Source organism: Filobasidium floriforme, assembly GCF_021052385.1.
Source record: "Filobasidium floriforme strain CBS 6241 chromosome Unknown HD553scaffold_1, whole genome shotgun sequence".
Taxonomy (NCBI): domain Eukaryota; kingdom Fungi; phylum Basidiomycota; class Tremellomycetes; order Filobasidiales; family Filobasidiaceae; genus Filobasidium; species Filobasidium floriforme.
In genome coordinates this window covers 359,741-384,466 of record NW_025763622.1, presented here as the reverse complement: position 1 = coordinate 384,466, position 24,726 = coordinate 359,741, and the positions used below count along the sequence as shown (strand labels likewise).

Here is a 24,726-nt window from a genome sequence, read left to right as displayed (position 1 = left end):
CGCATTGCCTTTCAAGACGTGCGACTTGATCTGCTCTCCATATCAGGATCCTAGTTGGTCTCAATCTTACATTCTCTTCAAAGTCGCACATGTCCAGCGTAATCCAACCGGCCGCTCCGAGCGGCAACCTGCAAGACGCAACTGCCTCCCGGAGTTTGACACCCCTGGCGGAGCTGGTCGCTCTCTCTGCTAAAAGAACACGAGCTGTCTTTCTCACGGAAAACGGCGAGACAGACTTGGGTGGTCTGGAACGAGCGTGAGTTTGATGGGGCACTATTGGAACGGCAAACAGATCTTGAAACGCTGTTCGTTTGACAGGAACAAGATCAAGACCGCATCAAAGCTCTCTCGCGAATACAGGGATGTCCAAATTCTACCGCCTGTACTAGCTGCGAAACATGGAGCAACTGTCGGTCCCAAACGCGCCGCCGGGCAAGTCGTGCAGGGTGCAACGACGGTGTCGGTGACAGCGTCGGGCCCGGGTCAAAAGCTGATAGGCGCACCGGGACTCGGCTCTGAGCACGCAGGGTGAGACCCAGACGGTCAGCACCCCTACTTGATGCTGGCTAAACATGTCACGGATTATCTTCTTAGAGCGGATCAACAGAATGAAGCTACTTCGCAAGCCTTGACCTCCTTCCGGCACCAGCAAGGTTACTCGGCTGAGGGTGGCCAAGCGTCAAGCCGATTGAGCCAAGCTCTGATGAAGAAAAAGGAGCAGCGTGAAGCAAAGCCCGCTTACCATGCCCCCTGTGCGTCTACTGTCTAGGCGTCGGGCGTACGATCGAGTTTGCGAGACTGAAGCTTTACGGGGATATAGGGAAACTCAAAACGGTCATATCGGGGCACCTTGGATGGGTTCGTTCTGTTGCGGTCGAACCTGGCAATCAATGGTTCGCAACCGGTGCTGGGGATCGTGTCATCAAGGTCAGTCTAGATGCAGTATCGCCGACGTAGTAGTGGACTTAAGGAAATATTCACGGGCTTCTCCAAAAGATATGGGATTTGGCCTCGGGTGAACTGAAGCTGTCACTGACCGGCCACATCTCGCCCGTAAGGGGCTTGGAAGTGTCATCAAGGCATCCTTACCTTTTCAGCTGTGGAGAAGACAAGGTAGGCCGCGGTCTCTGGGTCAGCTTTGCGATGCCGATGCTTTCGAGTTGACGAAGAAAACTTGGCTTGCAGATGGTGAAATGCTGGGATCTAGAGGCGAACAAGGTGATCAGGCATTACCATGGTCATTTGTCCGGTGTATACAGCTTGTCATTACACCCAACGTTGGATGTACTGGTTACTGCCGGTCGAGATGCTACAGCTAGGGTACGCCATGCTTGCCGTCCATTTGCTTGACCCGTCGATCTCCCTTCACTTACGAGCCTTCTCATCTTTAGGTCTGGGATATGCGAACGAAATCCAACATCTTCTCGCTGGCAGGCCATACGGCTACCGTAGCTGATGTGAAATGCCAGGACTCTGATCCTCAAGTCATTACAGCAAGCATGGATAGTACAGTCCGGTAAGTTGGCCATGTTCATGTCGTCATGTTGCATCCTTTACTCAGAACTACTCAACTCTCGTGAATCAGTCTGTGGGATTTGGCAGCTGGAAAGACCATGACGACCCTTACGCACCATAAGAAGAGCGTTCGAGCACTCGCAATCGCACCCCACGAGTACAGTTTCGCCAGTGCGAGCGCTGGGGGGAACAAGTAAGCGTTGTCTTGTGAAATTACCGTCTGCTGTCAGGCCTAACTCCCCCTGTTTTCGAAAAGCATCAAAAAGTGGAAATGCCCCGAGGGTACTTTCGTTCACAACTTCCCAGGGCACGAGGCTATTATCAACACCCTCAGCGTAAACGAGGAGGGCGTGCTGTTTTCCGGAGGTCAGTCTGTTCTCGAGGCTAGCATCGACTCGTTCGACTGACGGAATCAATTACGCGATGGTAGGCGACAATGGCTCCTTGTCCTTTTGGGATTATGAGACTGGTAAACCGTTTCAACATCTCAACGACATTCCTCAAAGCGGCAGTCTGGATTCTGAGGCGGTAAGGAATCGTTAAGACTGGCCGACTCTGAAAACCGATACTGAACGCAGATTGCTATGCCTTGACCTCAGGGTGTGTTTTGCTCCACGTTTGACAAGACCGGAACACGCCTCATCACCGGAGGAGCAGACAAGACGATCAAGGTGAGTGCCTACGATGAAACACAACTTCGGCTGTGTTCTAAACGTTACATCACTTTCAGATCTATGCCGAACAAGCGTAATGTAATTCCCGTCACGTGAAAAAAGTTTGTCGCTTGGTTCCGCCTACGGGGAGCACGCCGTGACGATCTTGACTTGGTTGTACAATATAAATCACCGCACGACGACCGACATGGCCCGCTAGATAGGGGGTGTCTCCAACCTATACGTGAAATAGATATCCTCGTCGACAATGTTTAGTGTTTCGAATCGAGCGGCCGATAATTACTATAGTTCCCGGAATGGAAGAAGGTCTGATCTCACCGATTTCCAAGCCATAATCTTTTGCGGTTACGGGGAATCGTACGTCGGGACAGCATGCAGCGCTTGTACACATTCAATCTACGTCTGACATACACTCGATATGCGATGCATTGAGATAATAGACTATATCCATTGACACAAGGTGGAAATGCTACGCCAAAAGCGCTATTGCCGATCGGTAATGGTGTAATGATCGACCGGGTGTTGACATGGGTTGATGCATCGGGCATACGGGGTAAGGGCCTGTGTGGCGGGTTTCCTGAGACCATGCTCACAGATACACTGCCTGTGTGTAGATATCCTGATCCTGTGTCCTGATCGAGAGGTACCTTTGCTCTCGGAACACGTGCGGAACTGCTGGATTTCGGGAGTCGACGTTCATCGCGGTCAATCCAACTCGAATGCTCAGCGTCACGGAGCAAAACACGATTCTTCTTTCAGTGTCGAGGTACACGGGCTTTCTGAGCGTGGAGAGGAAGCCGAATTTGGGTTGGACGTGGAAAAGAACGCCGCGACTGGAGCTGGCGGACGTGGAATCGACGTTCGGAAGCCCGATCTCAACCGCAAGCATGGTGATGCGGACGAAGGCCTCAACGCCGATACGGAAGGCGGGGTAGAGTTGATTGGTTTAGGTGGAACTGGTACACCAGGTACCGCACGGATAATGCGTCGATGGAGAGACTGGATTCGGGTGAGCATACTCTCTGCAGATCGGCAAAGCGCTCCGCAGCTGATACCGTCTGGCTACAGTCGGACTTCATAGTCTTGCCCTGTGACCTTACGGTACCAAGCAACCTAGCGCTTTCCTCTCTCACGAACCGACATCGAAACCAACCGGGAAGCTTGGTCACATCACTTTGGTACGAGAAGAGCGAACTGGAACTGAAAGATCCAGATGGTCAGGAGGCTGTCCTGGTTGCATATGATAAGGAGGGCGAACAGCTATTGATGGTCCAGCCACTAGAAGCCATGGAAGACGATTTGTCATTGAGAATGTCTCTGCTTGCCCAGTGAGTCCATCCGCTAGACCGTATATATATGTTTATTCGTTTACGAGGCTGAAGCTGAATCCATTTGTTTAAAGGTACCCTACTCTTACGTTGACTACGACGCTCCAGGATGCCCATGTCTACGTGTTCAAAAAGACTGTTCTTGATCTGATGATGACCAGAGATCCAAAGGATCTAGACAGTATAAGGGAGGACTTGGTGCCCTGGTTGGTCAAAGGGGGCTGGCAACGCAGTCTACAGGCCAGGTGGGACGCCGGTCAGTATTGCCATGTTGATTCTACCCGATATCAAGCTGATTTTTATACCTTCTGCAGTTCTAAACCCAGGAAACGACCCATTGTCGTCCGCTTTCGGAAGGTCGACCGTCTCTCGGTTGCGGAATGACGATTTGTACAAATCAGAAGCGGCCCATGACTACTCGCTGGTTACGTCCGGCAACATAACCACCCCATCCTCTCCGAAAGTCACTGCTGGTCAGCAACTTATCGATTTCAAACAAGAGCTGAGAGCCGATAATGGGATTGATGGCGACGCCCGCTGGTCTACCACGCGAGACAACAAAAGTTATGGTTCGAGCTGTGGAATGCTGCTCGTCAAGGCTCCCCTACCCATTAGCCACGCCTCTGGCAAAGGCGGCGATAGGGGAAAGACCTCGGCCCCTATCGGAATCCAAGAGCCTCTCATCCGAGGAAATACCGTCTCTGGATACTGGGCGTTGTGTCGGGAAGTGAGTGACAGAGACTGTATTGATCACAATCCCGTGAGCTAAGCCTGCCGTTCAGTATTTGCGTACCATGCCGCCCAACTTGGAGAACCTGCAACGTAGCAAACAGGACCAAGAGTCGGCTGTCGCATCGAACATTGATCCCAGAGCGCAGGTATCGGCAGACTCGCTCGTCCCGCACACAACAAGGGTTGGAGAAAGGACCTCGATCAAAAAGAGCTTGATCGGCAGGCATTGCGTGATCGGCAAGAACGTCCGGCTGTCCAATGTCATCGTTTGGGACTTTGTCAACATCGCTGATGGGTCAGTCTCCCACAGTCCTGCGAGTAAATACTTCCTCTTGCTCATCTTTGCCAAATCGGTATGCCCTCACCTATAGAGCCAAAATTGACAGCACGATATTGTGCTCAAATGTACGGGTCGGAGAGAAAGCGCAAGTCCAGGCCAGTGAAATTGGAAGTGGCTATGAGGTTGAACCGGACGGTGAGTCTTGCGATGGAATTTCTACCAACTTATAAACCTCTCTCGTCACTGCAAAACTGACGGATTTCACGGCTTGGCACGTCCTATCTTTATCAATAGCTGTCATCAAGGCTGAAAGACTCATCCTCGGAGACGACGCCTGATGTCAATGTAATGCTTGTTTCGAGGACCAGTTTTAACAGGGCAGCACACGTAGGCAGGGGCCAGATTAAATAGCGCGCCAATACGAAGCGCTTGCATTGTACCCAGCATACATAACCTGAGCAGCTTTGACGTTCCTCTTCAGTAATCTACCGTCGAGATCATATGCATCGCCTTGACCGGTGTGTAATTGCAACCGAGAATGCGGCATTGGAGTAAGCTGTGAAGCAAGAAGAATAACATTAGATGCTGTCCCGTTCTGGCTCTCTGGAAGCTTTGAGGTGGGATAAACACGCACTGTACCAGCGGTCATCGACGCCTCCCGTGATTCTGCGTCAATCTTGCCCGCGAGCGGAGACAGATGTTGTGGGACGGCAACGTTGGAACGCTTCCCGGTTCCCAAGTTGTAGTCAACGTTGGCGCCCTGGAAATGAGCATGGTAAGACAAATCGATCGCCCGCGATGTCAGCCTGCTGATCACATGATAGCATCTCTACTCCAGAAACCTGCGGTGAAGCGAAGACTGCCGAGAGACTTACCCACGCAACCACATCGTCCCCATATTTGTTACTCAGGACGCCTGATTGCTCTGATTGTGTCACGGTGTTCAGCGTAGCGAAGATATGTGCTGTTGGTGAAGATCCGACTGAGACGGCTTTGATTTCGAGCGGAATGAAACTTCGAAGGGCCTCTGAGTATTCCTGTAGGCCGCTGACACTGCGTGCGGTTCAACAATTCAGCAACGCCACACTTGAAGCATCGTTCAGCTCGAGCACCGCTGACCTTTTCACTTTAACCGGGCTGCTCGACGCACTACTCCACAAGCCGTTCCCCAGACCGCCCGAAATCCCGGTACCGACTGCGAGTAAATCCACGAATGTCTGCGTTCCGTCCAGGTTCGAACGTTCGACCGTGTAGAACGCGTTATTTCCCTACAAAGCGCAACGTTAGCACGATATCAAACCGAAGCTTTTGAAGTCGGGCTGTTAGACCCAAACATACCCCTGCAGCGATATTTGTGCATTTCACAGTGATGCCTCCCGGGTATGACCGGGCCAACACAATTTCGCTAGGCGTGGGAACCACTTCTACGCTTGCCAAAGCACCAATTCCTAGCTGACCCCTGCAAGTAGATGATAAACATGACCAACCTATGAACCACAAATCCCAAGCTCAAACGTACAAGTTGTTCGCGCCCATCCCAAGCACGCGACCATCCGCCATCCGGAAATAGGATGACTTGAGGCCAGCGGCGACCTGTGCGATCTCAACAGTGTTGAGGGACATGATCGGATTCAGCGTGTCCGTCCAACGGATATCCTCTGGCGATCTTCCTTCGTTGACTGGGATGTCGCGACGGATACCTAGTCCGAGTTGCATGTGCGAGTTGCCATCGGTACTCGTGGCCATGCTGAAAGCCCTGCCTTTGTTCGTCAAGGCGAGTATATGGCTCTATTGTCGCGCCGCGAGTACAACTAATAAGAATGTATCAAGTATACCCGCCGTCGAAGGAAACTTACCGATCCGGACACCAGAGACGTGAACCTAAAAAATTATGATAAGTTTGCGTCCTGAGGCATGCTACTCGAACTCACTTTTCGCCTTTCGACAGTCCGCCAGCCGGTACCAGTTGGACGTAGTCGACACCAGGGTCTTGCCGAAACCAGGCACCTAGACCGAGCATCCACCACGGGTAGCGTTCTGGTTGTCTGGGCTGTAATTGTTGGCGGGACCGTTTAGAGGATACCCCATAAATTTGACCCGAGTGTTTTGACAGGGCGTATAGCTTCGAATCGGTAGCTGCGAGAGATTCGATATTCTTTCCCCTCAAGCTGAGAGCTGCCTTGTCGGAAGGAACCCCATCGTCAAAGTGGCCTGCACCCCAAATCCACACATCTCCTCTCACGTCCACCGCGGCGCCGTACTTTTCGGCCAGTGCGAGGTCTCGAAGCGGAGTAGATGGGATGTAGGCAGTAACTCGAGGACCCTTGAGCACAGGAGCGTTGAACGATCGGGGCTGGAGGTTGTCGTTTCTTATCGGACAAGTATCGATCAGCAAATGCGGGCCCGGTCCGGATGTAAGAATGGAGAACTCACTTGTTTGATCCCCAAACCCATGCGGAGAAAGGCCCAACACTGGTAGTCTCCCTGGGAGCGCTTCTGATCCGGGACGGTCCTTGTTCAGGCTTCTCGCCACTAGGAGACTCGTTGGCGACAACCTTGGTGCAGCTGTAGGTGCCATATGCAGACAAGGCAACGATACCGGTAGCCAATCCGATCCTCGAACGGGTCATGGTGTACCGTCCGGCCATGTTGAAGTGTGGTCCTTGGTTTTGTGTTTAAGGCGGACAGATTCTTCTGAAGGCCGACGAGGCGATCAACGTGAAGATGTTGGAGAGCGCAAGCTGCTGAGCGGCAGGGGATTAGAGAGGGGAAAGTCGAACACGATAGTATTAGCGTTGGGTAGCTACCGGCTGGTCGTTGAGGTATTATGTGTATACGGTCGAACGATTCCCCCTTTTCCCCGATCACAAGCAACTTGCAGGCAGGCAGGTGCAGGTGACTAGCAGCCGATCGATCGCGATCCTCTCTCTCGCGCGGATGCAAGTCGACGCTCATAATGATTTCATCAGATCATAGGATCATATACTACTAAGTATTCGTGTCTCCGGTCTGTCATGTGGGCAAGACGGGTCTAAATCGCTTGCTCGCTTTCGTCTCGCACTCATGAACCATCAAATTCAGCTAAGAGCGAGAAAAGTACGTCAACCGTTTGAAACGCTACCCATGATCGTCACGCAACGCACATCGACGATTCCCGTTTCTATGCAAGACACTGCCCGTATGGATGCTGCTTCCTATTTGGAGCGAACAACAATCACATCAGTAGGCGTTGAAATACAGACGATAGACGATGGGCATGTCGACGTACGTCACCACGATCCGAGGGCGCCGCGGACAGCTCTGCTGCTCGTCCGCCCAAGGTTTGCCTTGTCGCTAGAACCCATGTTGACGAATCAGCGTCTTCCTGATAGTGTCGAGAATGCTATCGGTCGTCGGACATCACGCCCAGAGTTATTGGTAAAACCATGGTAGAGAGAGTTTGAGCTTTCCGCATAACTGATGGCCTCGGCATGAACTGACCGATGGCCTCGTATCTTTTCCCACGATGTGATGCTCTGGAGTCGAGCCGTCCTTCATGGTAAGCAGGAGCACAAAGGTGATATCTAGCAAATGAGACAAGTGAGATCCTGACAGACAATCGCGTGGTCGACCGCCAAGTCAGACTTGCCTTCAGCGTCGAGCGCGGTCAATTGGCCCTCCAGTACGCACAGCCGCGTCAGGAAGGCCTGCAGCAATAGTCTCATTTCGCTTTGTGAGGGTGAGCCGATCAGCCTGTCGACGTATCGAGCGTTCTATCAGTCAGTTGTCCGACCGCCCATCATACAAAACAGAGCTGAATCCGAGGTCGAATCGAACGGCTCACCCGACGGCACGATCTGCCTCGTCACGAAACTTGCTCAGGTCCATGTACTCTAGATCGAATAGGAACCGCTCGAGAGGTTGTCCCGAGCTGATCGAGTTGATTACCAGCGCGATCCTCTCGGCGTTGCCCTTTGCTTCCAGAACCATAGCGTCAGATCGGTGTCCATTCCGAAAACCCGTTGGATGTCGAACCGACCTTTCGCATCTCCTCGAGGACCGATCTGACGAAAGCTGCTATGTATCCTCTCACTTCTGGATGGCGACATTGGTATACTGGCACATCATAGGCCTTGACCCGGGTGAAAATGCTGGGCTGGTAGAGGTTGCGAAGGTACAGGATCGTACTCAAGGCGACTTCGACTGTGGGGGTGCAATTATTAGACGTGATCAGTCTTCGAATGTGACACGGACCGCCAGTCTACGAGGCTCACGAAAGTCGCCCATGATCTCGATAGCATCTATGTGGGAAGAAGAGAAAAGCCATAAGATCCCATTCAGTCACGGCTTTGTACACGATGAGCCTGGCGTCGGCCAGAAACTTGCCATTGAAGCTGAGTCTATCCGTCGGCTGATGCGTCATTTTCTGTGGTCGGTGGGTTGATCTCGTGCCACTCTTTCGAAATGTGACCTATGCTGTATCTATATATCTATATATCTATATGGCAGCATGGCATTTCAATAAATCAGAACATCAGAACGATCAAAATGTCAACATCAGGGTGTCTCGGGGCTCGCGGAGTTCGCCGTCGTCGGAAGCAAATTTGACGAGTATTGGAGACCCCAGACACGCGCGCACACTGAGGCGTCGAGCTAATTGTCACTCACTTGCTACTTCGTATGTCGACGAGTGGTGCACCTACGTAGCTGCGACTGTCATCCTAAAGGTCTAATCATCCCCCAAATCAACATTGCATCATCATCGTCATCATCATCACCATTTACCTTGTAGAGCGCTTCCGCCTTCGACGTCATTCGAGAGCAAGCGCAGGCGCAGGCGCGTCATTCAATCTTCTGACTGCTCGACCTGGACTGAACCTCCCAACATATATATAGGGGTCAGACACATACACATCGTCCTCACCATCATCACCTCACCACTCCTCTCCACATGCTTTTCAAGACTTTCACAACCGAGGGACTACTCGAAAGGTATCTATCTTCTCCAAACCCTCATCGCGCCCCTCCTCCTATCGGTTCTGTCGACCAGCCCGTTTCGCCACACACGACCCGTTCCGCATCTCATCGCCCTCGAACATACCCAAAGCTCCCTCTAAAATCCTTCAACACTATGCCTTCAACCCAACGAAGCCCCTCCGATGGCTCCGAACGTAAAGGCGGTCGTCAACCTGTCAGAGAGCCGACTCGCAACTCGGCAGCCCGGAACGACCGATCCAGACCGGCGCTTCAAGAACGGTACTCTCCAGAGGATTTGTTCCTGATGTTGAAAGAATACGAGTTTCAAGGTCGTCTGGCGTCTGTCGGTATACAAGGGCCATCGAGAACAGAACCAGAGGCACACCCAGATTCGGGATCCTCATGTACTTCTAGCCCTACCCATCCCTCATCCGGTAAGACCGGGAAGCAGGACATCTGGACCGACGAAGCAGAATTTGCATTTCTTGCAGGTGAGTCCCCCAGAAAGACATTATGCTATTACAGCCACTGACAGATCCATCTGATTTCTTCTCCAGCCGAACTCTATCTACCTCCCACAACAGCGAACAAAGTCATGTTCATGCAGAAACCATGCGGGCGCAACGAAATCATCGCTCTAATTATCACCATGGCGCTCGGAAAGCATATGACGCGAAAGCAAGTCTCCTCCCACCTTCAAGTGGTCCGACAGCGTAAGAAGATGAATGCCGAAGGTGAGTCCGAGACACGCTAGCCAAGACAGACCGCGCTATTCGGGCTGATCTAGGCTCGTTCATCGTGTTCAGTTCGGGGTCTGTTCGATCAAAACGCAAACGATCGCGCTCAAGGAGGCGGTTCACCCGAGACCGGAACGCCGAAACTTTCCAACATACACAACCGACTTTATAAAATCATAGGTATCGATCAGCGCTACAATCTCTCGGACCTGAACAAACCTGAATGGATCTTGCAACACGAAGCTGCTACCATCCCTACGATGCCGACGAAATCCAAGTACCGCATGAGTACTGGGAGCTCAGACTCGCCCGCGAGGAAAGACGAAGCAGGTTGGAGGGCCAGCCCCTCCCCTTCCGAGTCAAAGAGGACGAAATATCTAAACTTGCCGCTCTCAACCAGGGAGAGTGGGTCGCGCAAACGGCAAGGTTCTACATTTCCGGCCAACCACCGAGATGAGAATGCTCGTTCACCCACCCCATCTCACCGCTTCGCCCGGGCTCCTAGCACCGACTATGATGAGCTGGACAGTGATGACGAAGACAGGCAAGAGGAACGGGACATCGAACAGGTGTCTGAATCGACTCCGCGCGCTTCTCCTGGCCCCGAAGACTTTTATCAAGTCGCAGATCCGGCTCCCAGCCCTCTTTTCGATTTCCAGCTTCGTTACATTTCTATCGGCTGGCAGCGGGACGCTCATTTCGTTCATGCCAACCTTCCCGAAAACCTCGTCCGCGTCAAAATGGCCGACATCCCCGCGATTGCCCTGCGCTTCGCTCGCTGGCCCATCACTCGATGCTTCGGTATCAGTCAACGCGCCATCCACGTCGTCGTCGGAGTCGACCTGGACAATCTAGCAAACTACCACAACCAATTCCTGGACTTTGATTTGATCGTTTCGGCGAAGACTCACGGCCTATCGGTTAGGGGCAGCTTGCCAAAGATCTGCTCGACCAGTGGATATCTGGATGTCCGCCGGGAGCGCGTCGACACCATCCAACTAGAGACCATGGCCTCGTCACCTGAAGACGATGACGATGGCCGTGTAGCTCTGAGGCCCGTGAACCCGTACGAAGATGGGCTGCTCATCCAACTCGTCTCTTCCAGCCCGGATCCCGTCAACGCTGTGCTGCCGTACTTTTGGGTCGTACAGGAGATCGTCACCCCCCAGGCTAGCTTGAACGTCATTTACACGTTCAAAGCCGAATCTAGGTGGTCCATCTCGGCTCGAGAGATGATTTAGAGGAAGCGTATGATGAGTGATCTATCTGGTCCGGATTAAACGATGAAGCCACCTATCGTCTATATATTCTCGAATTTCGAATTTCTCCCATTGTGTCATGTGGTATCGTCTCCGTCGCATTAGTATTGGCCTTGTTACTCTTAATGATCTATTGATACACGATATCTCTGAAGTCTGCGTGTCTGTCTCTATGTGTCGCATGAAGCCCGTAAGGATCATTACTAGTACTTCTATACACCTCTAGGTGTTGTGCCCGTCGTCTCTCCACGTCCTCCGTATTGCAACAGCCGATCGGCATATTGTTGCATCTCGTCCAGAGGTATCATCAAGTGAAAGTCGTTGAGAAGCAGGAATTGTAGCTCGAGCTGGTTCAACTCGGTTTGAGGTAAACCTCCGACCTATGATACAGAGACGGCTGAGCAATCGTTCAAAGAAGCCCTTTTCGTGACAACGACGAAACGTACCTTGGCATACCGTGAATTCGTGTAAAAGACGTCGGAGTGAAATTTGGAGCTGATAGTGATTCCCGCAATGACGAGGCGGTGTACGTTGTAACTGTCGATAGCGAAACCTTTCGTCTCGGCGCCTGACGATCGATCCCCACGCTTAGTACCGGCGTCAGCCTCGCTAGACTGGGATGCTAGTTTGCGGCTCATCCGGTCGAAATAGACAAGCAACGAGATAAAGACGTCGTTGGTGACAGGACAATATTTGAGTATCCGTTGTAAATAGGTCTCGATCCCGATCGATGGTACGTTGCGGGCATGAAAGCATAACAACGATGAGGGGTGCGAGACGGCATGCTCTGCAGCTGTCGTACTGGGCCACTTGGCCTGCCGAGATGATGCTGACGGAGCCTGTGCATCACCGGTTTGCGTGACGCTGAACGCAGTGTCGTCGCGATCCGGTTCAGTCTGACGCGGACCCTGCCCCGAATTTGCATGAGGGGCGATAGGATCGCCATGTGGCATGGAGCGCTCAGCCGAATCGATAGAATCACCAGGTTTCGTATGGTCGGTCGGCGACGCTGCTTGCGGCTGTTCATGATCGACTGCAAGCTGTCTTGAGGTCGAAGAGGAAGCTTTCGGGCGGAACGGGGGGATGACCATGTCGGCAGGACCCGGTCGGCTCGATGGACTCCGTGGTGGACTCGTATGCGTCGACGTGTCTGGTCGGGAAGACGTCGAGTTCCCGCGGTCGTCCTCGGCGTTCTTGACCCGTTCACGTCGAAGCTTGTCGTTGGCAGCTGCGATGCGCTGAAGCAACGAAGCTACTAACGTGATGAGGTCTTGCGTCGGATATGACACGAGGCACATGTGAGGTCCCGTCTGCATCGTCGACTGCGGCTGAGACTCGGGAGGCCCGTCATTTCGTTTACCGTCGCTCGGCGACGCCTCGGAAGGACGTCGAGCCCCGACAATCGTCTTTGATCTCGATTCTACGCTCGACGCTGTTCCAGCATCATTTCCGATCGCATTGTCCGGCCGGGACGTAGTCGCCGAGACCGCTCCGTTTCGATCGGCTGCCTGGTCTACCGGTCGATCCGCATCGGCCTGACGGGCAAAGTCGTCCGTCCGGCCTGATCCAGGCGAACGTGAATCAACAGGTCGATTGGGACTCGGTACCGATGTTGACCCTGTTACAGGACCATGGCCAGACTCCCACTCGTATCGGCCTGCTGACCGCGAGGAGCCCTGCGCGTTCGATGATGAAGAGGTAGCTACGGCCCTGGACGAGCTGGATCCACTGCTTGAGCCACCTCCGTCCGTGACATGATGCCAGGGAAAAATGGTGTCCTTGTTGTACGAGTTGTCGCTCTTCGGTGCTGGGTTTGACGAGTAATCTGGCCGCGGATTGTGAGGGAGAGGACGTGTGGGTGAAGCCGCCGCCATGATGGTAGTGATTTTTGTGATGCAGGGAGAGTTTAGGAAGGGCGTCCTGGAGCGCCGAGTATCGCGACAACCTTTGCACTGATACTGTACGTCAACTAGCGGGAGGTGATGACGTCTGGTTGGGAGCAGTATATACTCTGCACAAGTAACACTTTGCTGCCGCAAAGACGAGTCGAAGGGAAAGAAGCAGGAGTCGATCCGGGATTGACGCCTATTAAGCTAGGTTCGAGGCCAAAGATGTGATCGTCGGCGTCGTCCGGGCGCAGGTGTACATCTCGGACCTGCCGCGGTGAAAAGGATGTCTGTATGACCGCGAGGAGAGTGTGTGTATCGTCTACTATGCCAAAGAGTAGTTGTGGAGTGTTTCACGAAGCAGGAGTGAAGACTAGATGGTAGCAAGTGATGCCAACAATCTGTCGAGGATGGATCAAGGCTCAGAGGTCAGGGATCTGCCCGTTGCCCGTTGCTTTGGGTCAGTCACTCGGGCGACGCGAATACAACTTCTCATCATCATCGTCATCATCAACGTGCGTGCGTGCTGTTGCGAGTTGCTCGCATGGCTCGTGGGATCGCCGAGAGCGGGAATGGGATGGAGATCTCTCGTCATACAATTCAACAAAACAGCCCGATATATAACTAAGTGGGCGGGGTAACAAAAGGATTAAAGAGCACACACAAACACAACAAGACAACCGTTCAGAAACAAAGCACTGCAGAAACACTCCTCATGCCGGCCTCTCGGGCGCACGGACACGAGGTTTTACAACGGAACCCGTCTTCTCGAAACTCTGCTTCTTCGCCTGCCGACATCATCTGCTCGCTAGACACGAGCGTCAATGTCAACTACTTCGCACCATGCCAGCAGCCATGCCCATGTTGATTCCAGCGCGGATGGCCTGTCTGAACTCGTCCAGATTCTCAGGCTGACCGCCACCACCACCCTGCTGTAGAGGCGAGCGCGACGTGATCTGACCGAATCTCGACCACTGCTCGATCTGACTATACGTCATGCCATCGAGCGACGGGTTGAGCGAAGCCATGGCGGCCGAGTTGGCGGCGAAAAAGTGATGAAGCTGCGAGTTGCTAGCGAGCGAAGCCGCGGTCGGACCGAAACGATCGCCGTGAGTGCTAGACGACTCGTTCGAGTGCCCGCCGCTGCTGCCAAACAACGTGTCGGCATAAGGGGGTGGGAAGGCCGCGGCGGCCAACTGAGGCTGATGCGTCAAGAGCGCCTGATGTGCGGCGTCCAGCCTCGATGCCGGATTGTAAGTCGGGAACGGGTTCGTAAACTCGACGTCCATCGACGAGGCGTTCTTGCCGGTTCGCCCGTTGCCTAGGTGTTGACCATCTTGGACGTACTGCAACATGACCTGCTGAGCGGCCCACTGCGACACCTTGTCTTGATCAGCGTTCGCGTGGGCAAAGCTCGTGGCCGCGGTCGGGGGCGAAGGCGGCGCGAAAGTGTTGACGTCGATGTGAACGTCGTGGGACGGGGGAGTGATGCAATCACCCGACAGCCCGCCCGGCGACTCGAGGGACGGCCCACGAGCGAAAGCGTCGCCACCCGACAAGAAGGCTTGCAGCGCCAAATGCTGCGTAGAATCGATGGGCGAGCCATTTCCAAACGCCTGTGTCAACTGGGGAGGCGATCCCGACAAGACGCTGGACAGCTCGGTGGGTGCAAACGACTTTTGTCGAGAAGGCATGGCGAACCTCGGCTGACCAAACGATTCGGCACCCATGAGCGACGACTGCAACGACGACGAGGCGTAGGTGTCGGCGGAGCGGTGCAGCGAGTCTCTACGCAAAGCAGATCCGTCGATGCTGATCGCGTCAGCAAAAGATCCAGATCGAAGCGCAGCCATGGGAGGCTCGATCTCGGACACCTCGATGGACTGGTTTGCGTTGTATTCCTGAGGTTCGGCTTCGATGTCGGCATCAACGTCGCCCTCGCCTTCGCCATCGCCGTCTCCGTTCCCCATGCCGGTGAATTCACCAAAGATTTCGGATTCGACCGAGAGCAACTCTTCCAGGTCTCTTGTCCAGCCGGTAGTCTCCCGGGGCGACATGCCGTTCCGGCTTCGCCATTCGTTGAGTTCCGTCAACATGTCCTGCTTTTCGGCGAACATGCGACGCAGTTCGCGGGCCGCCGACAATCGGTGTGTACGTTGCAGACTCAGGTGGTCGATCGAGCCGTTGACGATGGCCGATTTAGATGGACGTCGGATCTTGGCAAGAGAGGGCAGCAGGCGGGCGAGGTCCTGAAAATCGCGAATAGTGCTCAGCGATCCCGATCGGAAATGACGCGTAAATGGTTCAGCCTGCCTTTCACGTCGACTCACCAGAAACCTGCCGTTGAGCATTTCCCGCCTTTGCCTTTCGACCGCATTGTGACTGGCTCGCTTCTCGGCAGTGTTGACTCTCTTGCGGCTCTTGGGTTTCGTGGCGGGCTTGCTGGGTGGCGCAGCTTGAGCAGACAAGTCGTGGCTTTCTCGCTTGACGGTCGATGCCGACTGCAAGGTAAGGGCAGGAGCGACCATTTGGGTAATCTTGTCTTGTCCTGGGATACGAACTGTGCTGTCCATCCTTTAGAGCGTGTGATGGGCTATCCGTGGCAAACGAGGACCCTGATGACTAGAAGGTCCGGTTTCGCCTGCAAGTGGTGTTGTGAAAGCGGTTTGCGAAGGGTGTTGTTGGTGAGGTGAGCAGGACGTGATTGAGATATGGGGCATATAATCGGGTTTGCAACAAAGGTGGCGTGAATCCGGATGTTATCTTGATAGCGAAACCGAATAGAGGGTGTCGTGGGTGTGGGTGGCGGAGTGTACAACTTGAGGAAGACGAGGCTGAAGAGGAGGAGAGAAGAGTGCTGGTTCGGGTCGCGAGCACTGTTTGTGATCAAGATGGAACAGGTATCTGGATCAGTCGACCGAAACGAGGACGTGATGGCCGACACACGCCAGGAGAGATAGCCGGTTCGCGGTCGAGTCGATTTGTGACGTGACGACGTTCGATGTGCATGTTCATCTCATACACAGGTTGCACATTGGCCTGGTCTACTCCTCTGCACGAGACCGCAGGGCCTGTTCGTCCGCCATCTAGACCTGGAGTTGATAGGAAAGGGCGGAATGCGAGGTTCGCTATCTCGTGCGCCAGACTCACCGAGGCAGGCGGTATCCTCACACAGCAAAGGGGGAGAGAGAGAGATGGATGAAGTAACTTAGGGTTCGACCGATCAATCAAGTCGATTGTTCGTGCGTGTGGTCCTAGTAGAATGACTATATTATCATTGACGAGTGAAAAGCATTCGATCAAGAAGGCAAGGTCGATGGATTTCGATGGACAAGGGGGTCGGGGAGTCGGACAGGGGGGGGAGGGGAACGAAGCTGTTGTTGGAGGTTCGAGCGATTGGGCGAGAAAGCAGAAGGAGGCGTGGGAAATGAAAGCGTGAGAGCAGAAATTGGAGCGAAACGGCGGGAAACGCAGGAAGGCGACGATTCACGAACGGACCGGTTCCGAGAAACAGCCGGTCGCGTGCTAGGCTTTGCCCGAGGGTGCAAGGGGAAGGGGGGGAAGGACCCCCTTTGGCTTTTTTCCTTATCAGCCGCGGCTCCCACCTTTTGAAGCTTTGTACCGCCGATTCCTCCGAAACGCAGCCTCCGATGGTTGCGTTTCGAGTTGCCAAAACAGGTGAAACCGAAGAGGTCGCCTTGTCTGGACTGTCGTAGAGTCTTCTTGCGACTGGGTGAGCGCTATGAGATGTTGTGCAGCATGTGCGGGGCTCTTGCTCGTTGTCGATCCCACAGATCTGGGAGGTAGACGGGGACGAGTGTGGGGCCGGCGCTTAGGTCGGAGTCGAGCTTTGTTTACAAGGTATGGTCTGGGCGGGATCGGCGGATACAGGATATCAGGGGTGTGGGCCGTAAGGATGGCAAGAATGCTCTGTTCTTTTGGTGGTTTCTAATGCCAAAGGTCTGTCGGTTAACAAACTCGATAAGCTAGTGGCGAGCTACTGTAGACCCGCAGACTTACGGCGTGGGACACGGTTTCGCTGGTCTTGACTCCGATTTCGATCCGAGACTCAGCTTGCTCATTTTGGGCCAAGATAGGGAGTCAGAACTGATCCTAAGCATCGAGTTCAGCGAGAATCAACTGACTTGGTCCTCATCTTGATATCGTTCAAAACTCGTTTTTCCTGGTGCTGCGACGATGCTGCCTTTCTGGCCAGTCTAAGCAGCCTTCTTTTCACCGGGGCTTCTGTCCTCTAGAGCGTTGATTGTAGTCTGCTTGATTTGTGCATTGAAGTCTCCCTAGCTCATCATAAGTTTCAGCCGTCACAAAGGATCAAAACAAGAACAGCTTCTACTCACCTGAGACGCCTTGCCTGCTTGACAGGCTTCTGGGTCGGTTGTTTGATCAGAGAAAGCTTGCGCGGCGGGATGCACCTGGGATGCGTTTTCGGTGCCGAGATCGAAAGAGTTGTCGCTACTGTCGAAGCCGAAAGGATTGAAAAATGCATCCTGCCCAGCGCTCGCCGCCGAGGGTTCGCCCTGTCTCTGCTCAGTACCATTGCGACTTCGGTTACAGACTGATCTGCCTGATACGTCTCTTCAACGCACCCTGTCGATCTCTTTCAGCTTCAGACTGTCGGCTTTTTCTTTCCTCTTGGCCTCATGCAAAGCAAGCAAAGACTTTTGCTGCGATATTAGATCGGCATTAGCCTCGAACTCACTTCATCTTGTCAGACTACGATTAACGTGTTTGTTCAGGGTCATATTCACCAGCAATTCGAGCCTCAATGGGTTTTCCGCCTTCACCTGGTCCGTGTGCTGAAGCGGTGAATACAGTATACGTTTTACTTGCTAAAGGCAGACATCTACTGACCTGATCTTCATGTACGACATGCGGCTTGGTATCGGTCGGCTCCACTCACCCTGGCTTTGACAACCGGACCCCAACAAGACCACAAGGTTAGAGACGGGTCTTCATGTTCCGATCTCAGACGACTCACCCGTGCTTCCTGCTTCACATGATCTCGCAGCTTGGCTTGCTCTCGCGGTTCTTCCTTTGCAGCCGAGATCTCTTTCTTGCTCGATTCCGTCTCCAACCCTTCCATTCTAGCAACAGTCTCGACTTTGAACGATCTCTTCTCAACATTGATAGGCTTTCTCCTGGTGTTTCGGCTTTCTTTGCTCGCTCGGCTGATCTCTTTGCCCTGTCCATCACAGCCTGATCCCTCGCAGATGGTTTGATGTTCACAGACCTGACTTGAATCTTCATGATCTGTATATGACATCAGAAAGTATATCCGTAGGGTGCTGTCTTAACAAGCTCGATACCTGTGCGGCTAGGTGACTCACGACGGACGCACAGACTGTGCTTTGATCGCTCCGCCTTCAATGGGTGCGTATGATGGCCGTAGGTTTCGCAGAGCTTGTGTATGCGGCAAGAAATGAAGTCGTCGGAGGACTCTGATCTGTAGCTCTGTAGAAGAGCAGTTGCGTAGATTTGTAGTAGTAATAGCGTAATGTAGATATGTAGATGTCCAAGATCATCCCGGGTAGAAAGATGTCAACTGGCCATGACAGGCCGAGTGGCAACTCCGGTTGACGTCACCCATCATCAACGATCAACGATATAATCGATATAACGATGGATAGCGATCAGATCAAAACAACCGGATGAATCGATGGATTGATGAGGATCGATGAGGATTGATCCGTGAGATCCGCCGATGTCTTGGATCTTTTGATCGCGCTAACATCTCGGTTCGGCGCATCAGCATCGAGATAAAATCGAGAATAGATAGCGGCATCGAGAATATATAGTAACGAGAAGTCAATCGGTAGCTGAAGTTGTAGGTGGAAAGTGAACTGCGAGGCAGAGTCGCTCTCACGTCCCTGCAGAGTCTTGAAGAAGTCTCGGCCTGACATAGTTACAGCTTCACGTCGCGCGGTCAAGATCGTCGTTCTGAAACGAAATGCACGCGGAACCTTGTTGACATTTCGCTTATCAAGTTCATCTTCGCAGTCTACGGCGACGGCGGGATCATTACGGAACGATCCGGTCACCTCATCGATGCGCTCAAAGGTTCCGATCGCTTTTGACGATAATCGTTCTTTGCGACCAGCGAAAAAATATCTCATATAGCAAAAATGCGACTAAAGCGAAATTCGCTTGCCAACGGCGCTGTATCCCCAAAAGTCCTTCCTCGCCCAGTCAGCCCATAGTTCATGGCCTATAATCGAGCATCAGCAAAGCCTGTCATCGAAATCAAACGACGGCAAGAGCACTTGCCTTTTTCAAGCGTATAAGGACTGGGGAAACAACCCGCCCGCGAGCTGTCTTCTTGGCGTTCGGCATAGTCCAAGGCCCAGGTGACTAGGTCCAGTGCGTTTACTCTATCAGATCTGTGCTTTCAGCATTCTAGCGCTGTTTCTTTTGCTCTGCTCCAGTCAGACGCATGACTCACTCGTTATTGATCGAAGCACCTCCCCATTGCAACGCTCCGATCGTGTCGCGTGAAAGAATGACACAATCGTTTCCAATGTCAAAGGCGTTGACGTTCATTGCGGCACTATTGAGAGAGTCAGCGTCGTATTGGACAATATTTGTGGTTCGTAAACTCACGGCAAGATCAAGTATGCGTCCTGTTCCGCATTGGCATGAGCCTGCCAAAAGACGACAGTCTCGTCGTCAGACGATGACGAAGGGTACTCGGCAGGTTGCACGGTGTCCCCGTCGACACAGATCGGGGCGATCGCGAGGGGCCAGATATAACTCGGAAGCCCATATGCCGTGGTGATGAAGGTTCCAACATCTCTCTCTTCGAGTCGCGCGTCAATCTTGTCATAATATATGGCAAGAGCGCAACCCGTCTGCACGTTCGCGGCAGCCAAGGCACGTTGAGCATCAAAGCTGCTCGTCTTGGTTGGGTCCCAGAAGCGACTGGTGTTCCGTAAAAGGGGCGACGAAGCGCCGTTATGTTCTTTCAGATAATCCTCGAGATTCGGCCACACGGCTGGGATGGTCGACTCGACTGCCTTGACCGAGATCATCATGTGAAGAGCTGCCAGCAGCGGAAGGAGTATGAAGGAGGGTGTGGCGAACATGTCGACACAGTTGGAATCGATGAGTTGGGCCTGATATCGTAAAAGTGGCAAGAAAAAGATTGGCGGGGGAACCAATCTGGTATTTCGTCAGAATGCATGCACTTTATACCTCTGTCTCGGGACATCCCGTGTCGTGGCCCAGTTGGAGCCCGTGTATTATCCTTCCTGATAGGCGGCGACGTATCCCTTTATCTCGAAAAGGTCTTTGAAATCCTCAATATGTCGCATCCCGCAACCAAAAGGGGGGTCCTTTCCGGCGTCATTTTCCGTTAAAGGAGTCTCTTCGACGTTTCGCGATGGCCCCGGTCCGGTAACGCTGAGTCCTTTCCCTTGTGATTCCGCTTGTGTCAACACGTGCTGTCCTCATGAAACGAATTCACTGGGAAACGGAACAACATTCGTGCGAGCTGTCCGTTCCACCAACGCGAGAGAAAGTTGTGGAGAAACAGCGCTGGCTTCAGACCACCATCCTATTCCCCGTCTTCTTCGCCAAGCGTAGCCAAATGACCTCCCTCTGCCATCAACTTGGCCTCCTTTTTCGCGCGAGCCGACGTCTTGAGTTTCTCGAATCTGTCCTTGTATTTTTGCAAATGAGAACGCTGCGCCAGAGAAACAAACCCGAGCCTGGAACTCAGTAAAGACACACATCATAGAACAGGGTTCGGCCTGACTTACCGCCCTTTCGTTCTCGGCTTGCAAGAATTTGACCTGCTCTTCCAGATCGACAATCCTTCTCTGCGCCGAATCCGCCGGTCTGCCCAAAGCCGCTCCACCCACGCCCGCACCCACCCCCAACCTGGACGAAGGCATCATCGCGCTTCTATAAAGTTCCTGACTCTGCATGACCTTCTGAGCTTCAGCCTTGACGCCCAATACGACGCTCTTCATCATCCCTTCCCGGTCCTTGACGCGTTTGAGCGCTTGTTCTACCTGCATGGTGTGTTTTGACAAGGCGTCCAGGCTGGCTCGGAGGTGTTCGTTTTCAAGGGCCAGCTCTTCCGGGGTCTTTGCACCGATAGGTTTCTTGTGGATCACCTCGAACGAGTCTGCGCTTGAGGGCGAGGTAGGCTCGGGAACGCTGGCGACAGGCTCGTCTTCTCTGCCTTTACCTTTCGCTTTTTTGCCGACGCGCTGGACATCGAGAGGTGCTGCGGCGAACGCGACGGGGTTCGACATTTGGTCAAAAGCCGTTTCCAAGACCGCCCAAAATCTCGCGAAAGGGTCGGAAGACTCCAGCTGAAACACACGACACATACGATGTCATTGTCAGCGATACGTGGGGCGTAAGCGAGCCGAACATTGACCTACCGGGTGTCCAAATTTGACAAACGAATCCCCTGCCCCACCTCTCTCTGATGAGCTACTCGACGCATACATAGTCGATCCTGGCCCTGAGCGCATACCACTAGCCAGCCCCAATTCGCTGACGCTGGGCCTTTCTTTCAACTTCGATTCGGTGTATGCGGGATTCGAACCCGAAGACGAAGCTGGCTTGTGCATCTGACCCGAGGAAGCCGCCATGGCAGCCGAGATTATTGGTATGGGTCTCGCGAACGGGAGCGCCGGGGAGAAAGTATGCACGGGCGCTATCAGGGTGGAAGAATGATTGCCTCAGCTCACGTGCAGACAACAGGTATCGGACGACAATCACCTGCCGCTTGTGGCGATGGTTCCGTCGGACCTCCCATTCTCCTCCTCCTTTGCCTATCGTGGGTAGGCACATCCGGTTCCTTCGATATTGCAGCTGTTGAAGCTTTGGGATTTCGAGCGATTGTAGCTCTCCGAGCTAGATCCTTGGCCTTTTTCCGGTTTTGAGCAGCTAACAGGGTCAGGGTTGCCACAGCCTGTCGACGCCAAAATGATCGTATGTTCTTATGTTAGTGACAGTTCGGAATGCAGACAGCAAGAAGGTCCGTACACCAGAATCCGAAGCGTCCTTCTTGACCTGTTCAAAGAGATCGGCAGCCTCTCCATACAGCTCGGAAGCTTTAGAAAGATTCTCGGCAGTTCCCGAGATTTGAGCGGTCTGCGAAGCTTTCGCCGAGAGGGCATGGGCCTACAGACGACACAGTAAGTGACCATTGCAGTGGAATCTTTTCAAATTGTTATGGCTTACCCTGTTGATGGGGCTATTGGCGTCTTTCGAAGCGCTCATTGTTGGTCTACCTTGCGAAGATACCGATGATGCGAGACGAGGCGATTCGGGCCAGGCATGGAGATCTTAGCTATGTATTTCCAGCGTTTAAAAGGTTATCGCTATAGTATTCGAATTGACTATGCGATTGGATGGAATATGTTCGACTGACGGCTAATGGAGTGCTCCAAGTTCAAGCGACGAGACGAGAACACGCAAAGTTCAAGAGGTTGATACTCTTGAGAAGCTCATGCAAGGGGAGGCTGCTAAGCTGTGATCGGTCGAAGCCGGTTCAGAATCACGTGATCTCAAAACAAGGATGACGAAGCTAGCGAGGCAGCTAGGTGCCCAGCCTAATTCGCTCAGATCGTTGCATCGTATTATTATCTATCATTCTCACTCATAGTCATATTCCCGACCAGCCCAGGATCTCCAGCATTCTCGTTGCCACCTCATCCGCCCGCCTCAAACACCGTCTTCCAATCCCCCCACTCTCCCGGTCCCTGTGGCCCTCTCACCCTCAATTCGATGTTCTCACATGACTCTCCCCCGAACGCGCCCGATGCTTTCCAGCTCAGAAGCGCTTGTGCCGGGAACGGGCCTGCGCAAAAGGGAAGCGAGACATGGTCAGCAGAGTGAAAATAGGAGGACGAAAAGGATGGGCGACTGACCGAAGACTTCCCGTTCGACAGGACGTCGAGCAGCATCCAACCCGCTGAGATACTTTTTCGAGAACCTATATTCGAACGCTCTCAAGTCCACCTTGGCTTCCTGTTCTGGCTTGACTGACGCTGGAGCTTCGGCAGGCAACATCCTTTGCAGAGACTCTCTCGTCATACTGTAGACGTCCAGGTGACCTAGCGAGGTCAGGGTAGAGATCAGGGTGGATAGGCGGGCAAAGGGGTTTTCTGGCAGGTGTTCCGGGGATCTACGGTACGACGAGGTCGCAGGTGCAGGAGAGCAAAGCTGGTCAGACAGCAAGCAGATGGTGAAGGACGGATAGTCGCTCGGCGAAACTCACTCGTCGACCTGCATATCGTTCGATCCCGCTCCCGATGCTGCCGCAGTAGTCCCCTGCAAAACGGCCTTCCTCTCCCGTTGCTTTTCCGCCCACGTCAATTTCTTCTTCCCTCCCTTCTCTTTCGAATCGCCCTCGACTGCCTGTTTCCTCTGCTTCTCCAACTCTGCCCCAACCCTCTGCAGACCCTCCAATACCGTCTCTCCTCGTTCTAGGAGCACGATCATCTCTCTCATCAACCTCTCCTCCTTTTCCCTCTTCCCGCCATTCGTACTCTCCTCCATCTCCTTGGCTTCGCGTTCTTGTTCCATCCTCTCTTGCTCCCTCTTTGCTCTCCTAGCTTTCCTCACCGCCGCTCGGTCGGTCCCTTCTAGCCATCGATCGTACTGGTCGTTGGGATCCCGATCGTTGACGCTATAACTCTCGCCGTCGGCCGTCATACGTCCCTCGCCGAGTTCGGAACGCATGTTGAAGGCGGTAAGTTCTGCGGCCATCGGTCCGTCCAAGCCTGTTCCCTGAGCGGCTTTGAGGGCTTCCTCTTCCGAGTCGTAGTCGGAGTCCAGGTCGAGTTTGCGTTTGCCTTTTCCATCGATGTCGTCGTCGTCATCATCGTCGTCGTCCTTTTCTCCGACGTAGTTTCCCTTTTTCCGTCCGAAATCCTGCCCTTCGATATCCGTCAGGTTTAGAAACTCTTTCCCCTTGTCCTTCTTCTTATCCTTGTCTTTTTCCTCTTCATCATCACTCCCGCCAAACATGTCCTCGTCCTCGTCATCATCTTTTCCCTTTCCCTTCTTCTTCCGAGAAGGTACCACTCCCTCCCCCTCGCTATCGGTAGAGTCCGACTCGTACCCGGATGCATCCTTCAACGATCGTCTGTCCTTGTTCCGGGCGTTCTTCGAGTTGGTGGTACTGACATCGAGGTCGTCTTGCAGGAAATCGGTCGAGGATTCGGCGAGGTGGGAAGGGGATGCGAAACGGGTTCGCTTGGAGGGGCCGCTGTCAGGGTGAGTTCGTTTCGACATCTCGAAGAGAGATAGGAGCTGGAACGATTGGTCTTGGTCAATTATAGGAGTCTAGCGAATAGATACGTGCTGACACCAAGCACCA

The 24,726-nt window shown here is 53.4% G+C and overlaps 10 protein-coding genes across 10 annotated transcripts; 3 read left to right on the top strand and 7 right to left on the bottom strand.

The window, feature by feature from the left end:
- Positions 1 to 34: 34 nt before the first annotated feature.
- HD553DRAFT_302240 (WD40-repeat-containing domain protein) lies at positions 35 to 2,398 on the top strand. The gene is made up of 12 exons (XM_046178718.1): positions 35 to 256; positions 319 to 528; positions 595 to 752; positions 821 to 927; positions 997 to 1,113; positions 1,186 to 1,320; positions 1,392 to 1,516; positions 1,586 to 1,708; positions 1,772 to 1,881; positions 1,946 to 2,043; positions 2,115 to 2,186; positions 2,246 to 2,398. The coding sequence occupies exons 1-12, from the start codon at positions 90 to 92 to the stop codon at positions 2,264 to 2,266; spliced, it is 1,443 nt and encodes a 480-aa protein (XP_046040005.1). The 5' UTR covers positions 35 to 89; the 3' UTR covers positions 2,267 to 2,398.
- On the top strand, positions 2,320 to 4,989 carry HD553DRAFT_353615 (translation initiation factor). Its single transcript, XM_046183780.1, has 9 exons — positions 2,320 to 2,546; positions 2,630 to 2,742; positions 2,804 to 3,198; positions 3,258 to 3,517; positions 3,592 to 3,773; positions 3,832 to 4,244; positions 4,300 to 4,544; positions 4,621 to 4,724; positions 4,824 to 4,989. Exons 1-9 carry the CDS (start codon positions 2,437 to 2,439, stop codon positions 4,865 to 4,867), a joined length of 1,866 nt encoding a protein of 621 aa, XP_046040004.1. The 5' UTR covers positions 2,320 to 2,436; the 3' UTR covers positions 4,868 to 4,989.
- Positions 4,933 to 7,456, bottom strand: HD553DRAFT_278849 (regulator of chromosome condensation 1/beta-lactamase-inhibitor protein II; the record flags this gene model as incomplete). Its single annotated transcript, XM_046178075.1, has 9 exons — positions 6,963 to 7,456; positions 6,461 to 6,898; positions 6,386 to 6,410; positions 6,049 to 6,317; positions 5,868 to 5,988; positions 5,649 to 5,797; positions 5,405 to 5,582; positions 5,164 to 5,289; positions 4,933 to 5,085 (listed from the first exon to the last, which is right to left on the bottom strand). The coding sequence occupies exons 1-9, from the start codon at positions 7,175 to 7,177 to the stop codon at positions 4,933 to 4,935; spliced, it is 1,674 nt and encodes a 557-aa protein (XP_046040003.1). The 5' UTR covers positions 7,178 to 7,456.
- A 16-nt stretch (positions 7,457 to 7,472) lies between these two features.
- HD553DRAFT_302232 (DNA-binding protein) lies at positions 7,473 to 8,997 on the bottom strand. The gene is made up of 9 exons (XM_046178717.1): positions 8,895 to 8,997; positions 8,783 to 8,809; positions 8,548 to 8,711; positions 8,353 to 8,480; positions 8,158 to 8,261; positions 8,010 to 8,092; positions 7,798 to 7,911; positions 7,673 to 7,723; positions 7,473 to 7,610 (listed from the first exon to the last, which is right to left on the bottom strand). The coding sequence occupies exons 1-9, from the start codon at positions 8,929 to 8,931 to the stop codon at positions 7,542 to 7,544; spliced, it is 777 nt and encodes a 258-aa protein (XP_046040002.1). The 5' UTR covers positions 8,932 to 8,997; the 3' UTR covers positions 7,473 to 7,541.
- An 874-nt stretch (positions 8,998 to 9,871) lies between these two features.
- Positions 9,872 to 10,244, top strand: HD553DRAFT_302230 (uncharacterized protein). The gene is made up of 2 exons (XM_046178716.1): positions 9,872 to 9,976; positions 10,043 to 10,244. The coding sequence occupies exon 2, from the start codon at positions 10,081 to 10,083 to the stop codon at positions 10,237 to 10,239; it is 159 nt and encodes a 52-aa protein (XP_046040001.1). The 5' UTR covers positions 9,872 to 9,976; positions 10,043 to 10,080; the 3' UTR covers positions 10,240 to 10,244.
- Positions 10,245 to 11,759: 1,515 nt separating this feature from the next.
- On the bottom strand, positions 11,760 to 12,239 carry HD553DRAFT_265069 (cyclin PHO80-like protein; the record flags this gene model as incomplete). Its single annotated transcript, XM_046177449.1, has 2 exons — positions 11,760 to 11,861; positions 11,928 to 12,239. Coding segments are annotated over 2 exons (414 nt in total), but the record flags the coding sequence as incomplete, so codon positions are not given.
- Positions 12,240 to 14,194: 1,955 nt separating this feature from the next.
- HD553DRAFT_338051 (uncharacterized protein) lies at positions 14,195 to 15,940 on the bottom strand (the record flags this gene model as incomplete). The annotated part of the gene is made up of 2 exons (XM_046182324.1): positions 14,195 to 15,616; positions 15,698 to 15,940. 2 exons carry the CDS (start codon positions 15,938 to 15,940, stop codon positions 14,195 to 14,197), a joined length of 1,665 nt encoding a protein of 554 aa, XP_046039999.1.
- A 3,808-nt stretch (positions 15,941 to 19,748) lies between these two features.
- On the bottom strand, positions 19,749 to 20,702 carry HD553DRAFT_2338 (uncharacterized protein). The gene is made up of 2 exons (XM_046177310.1): positions 19,986 to 20,702; positions 19,749 to 19,932 (listed from the first exon to the last, which is right to left on the bottom strand). Exons 1-2 carry the CDS (start codon positions 20,465 to 20,467, stop codon positions 19,824 to 19,826), a joined length of 591 nt encoding a protein of 196 aa, XP_046039998.1. The 5' UTR covers positions 20,468 to 20,702; the 3' UTR covers positions 19,749 to 19,823.
- Positions 20,703 to 20,738: 36 nt separating this feature from the next.
- Positions 20,739 to 22,793, bottom strand: HD553DRAFT_2341 (uncharacterized protein). The gene is made up of 7 exons (XM_046177311.1): positions 22,584 to 22,793; positions 22,386 to 22,523; positions 22,119 to 22,311; positions 21,871 to 22,053; positions 21,776 to 21,804; positions 21,143 to 21,703; positions 20,739 to 21,066 (listed from the first exon to the last, which is right to left on the bottom strand). Exons 1-7 carry the CDS (start codon positions 22,620 to 22,622, stop codon positions 20,938 to 20,940), a joined length of 1,272 nt encoding a protein of 423 aa, XP_046039997.1. The 5' UTR covers positions 22,623 to 22,793; the 3' UTR covers positions 20,739 to 20,937.
- A 169-nt stretch (positions 22,794 to 22,962) lies between these two features.
- Positions 22,963 to 24,691, bottom strand: HD553DRAFT_302218 (uncharacterized protein). The gene is made up of 3 exons (XM_046178715.1): positions 23,623 to 24,691; positions 23,273 to 23,529; positions 22,963 to 23,202 (listed from the first exon to the last, which is right to left on the bottom strand). Exons 1-3 carry the CDS (start codon positions 24,639 to 24,641, stop codon positions 23,054 to 23,056), a joined length of 1,425 nt encoding a protein of 474 aa, XP_046039996.1. The 5' UTR covers positions 24,642 to 24,691; the 3' UTR covers positions 22,963 to 23,053.
- Positions 24,692 to 24,726: the final 35 nt, after the last annotated feature.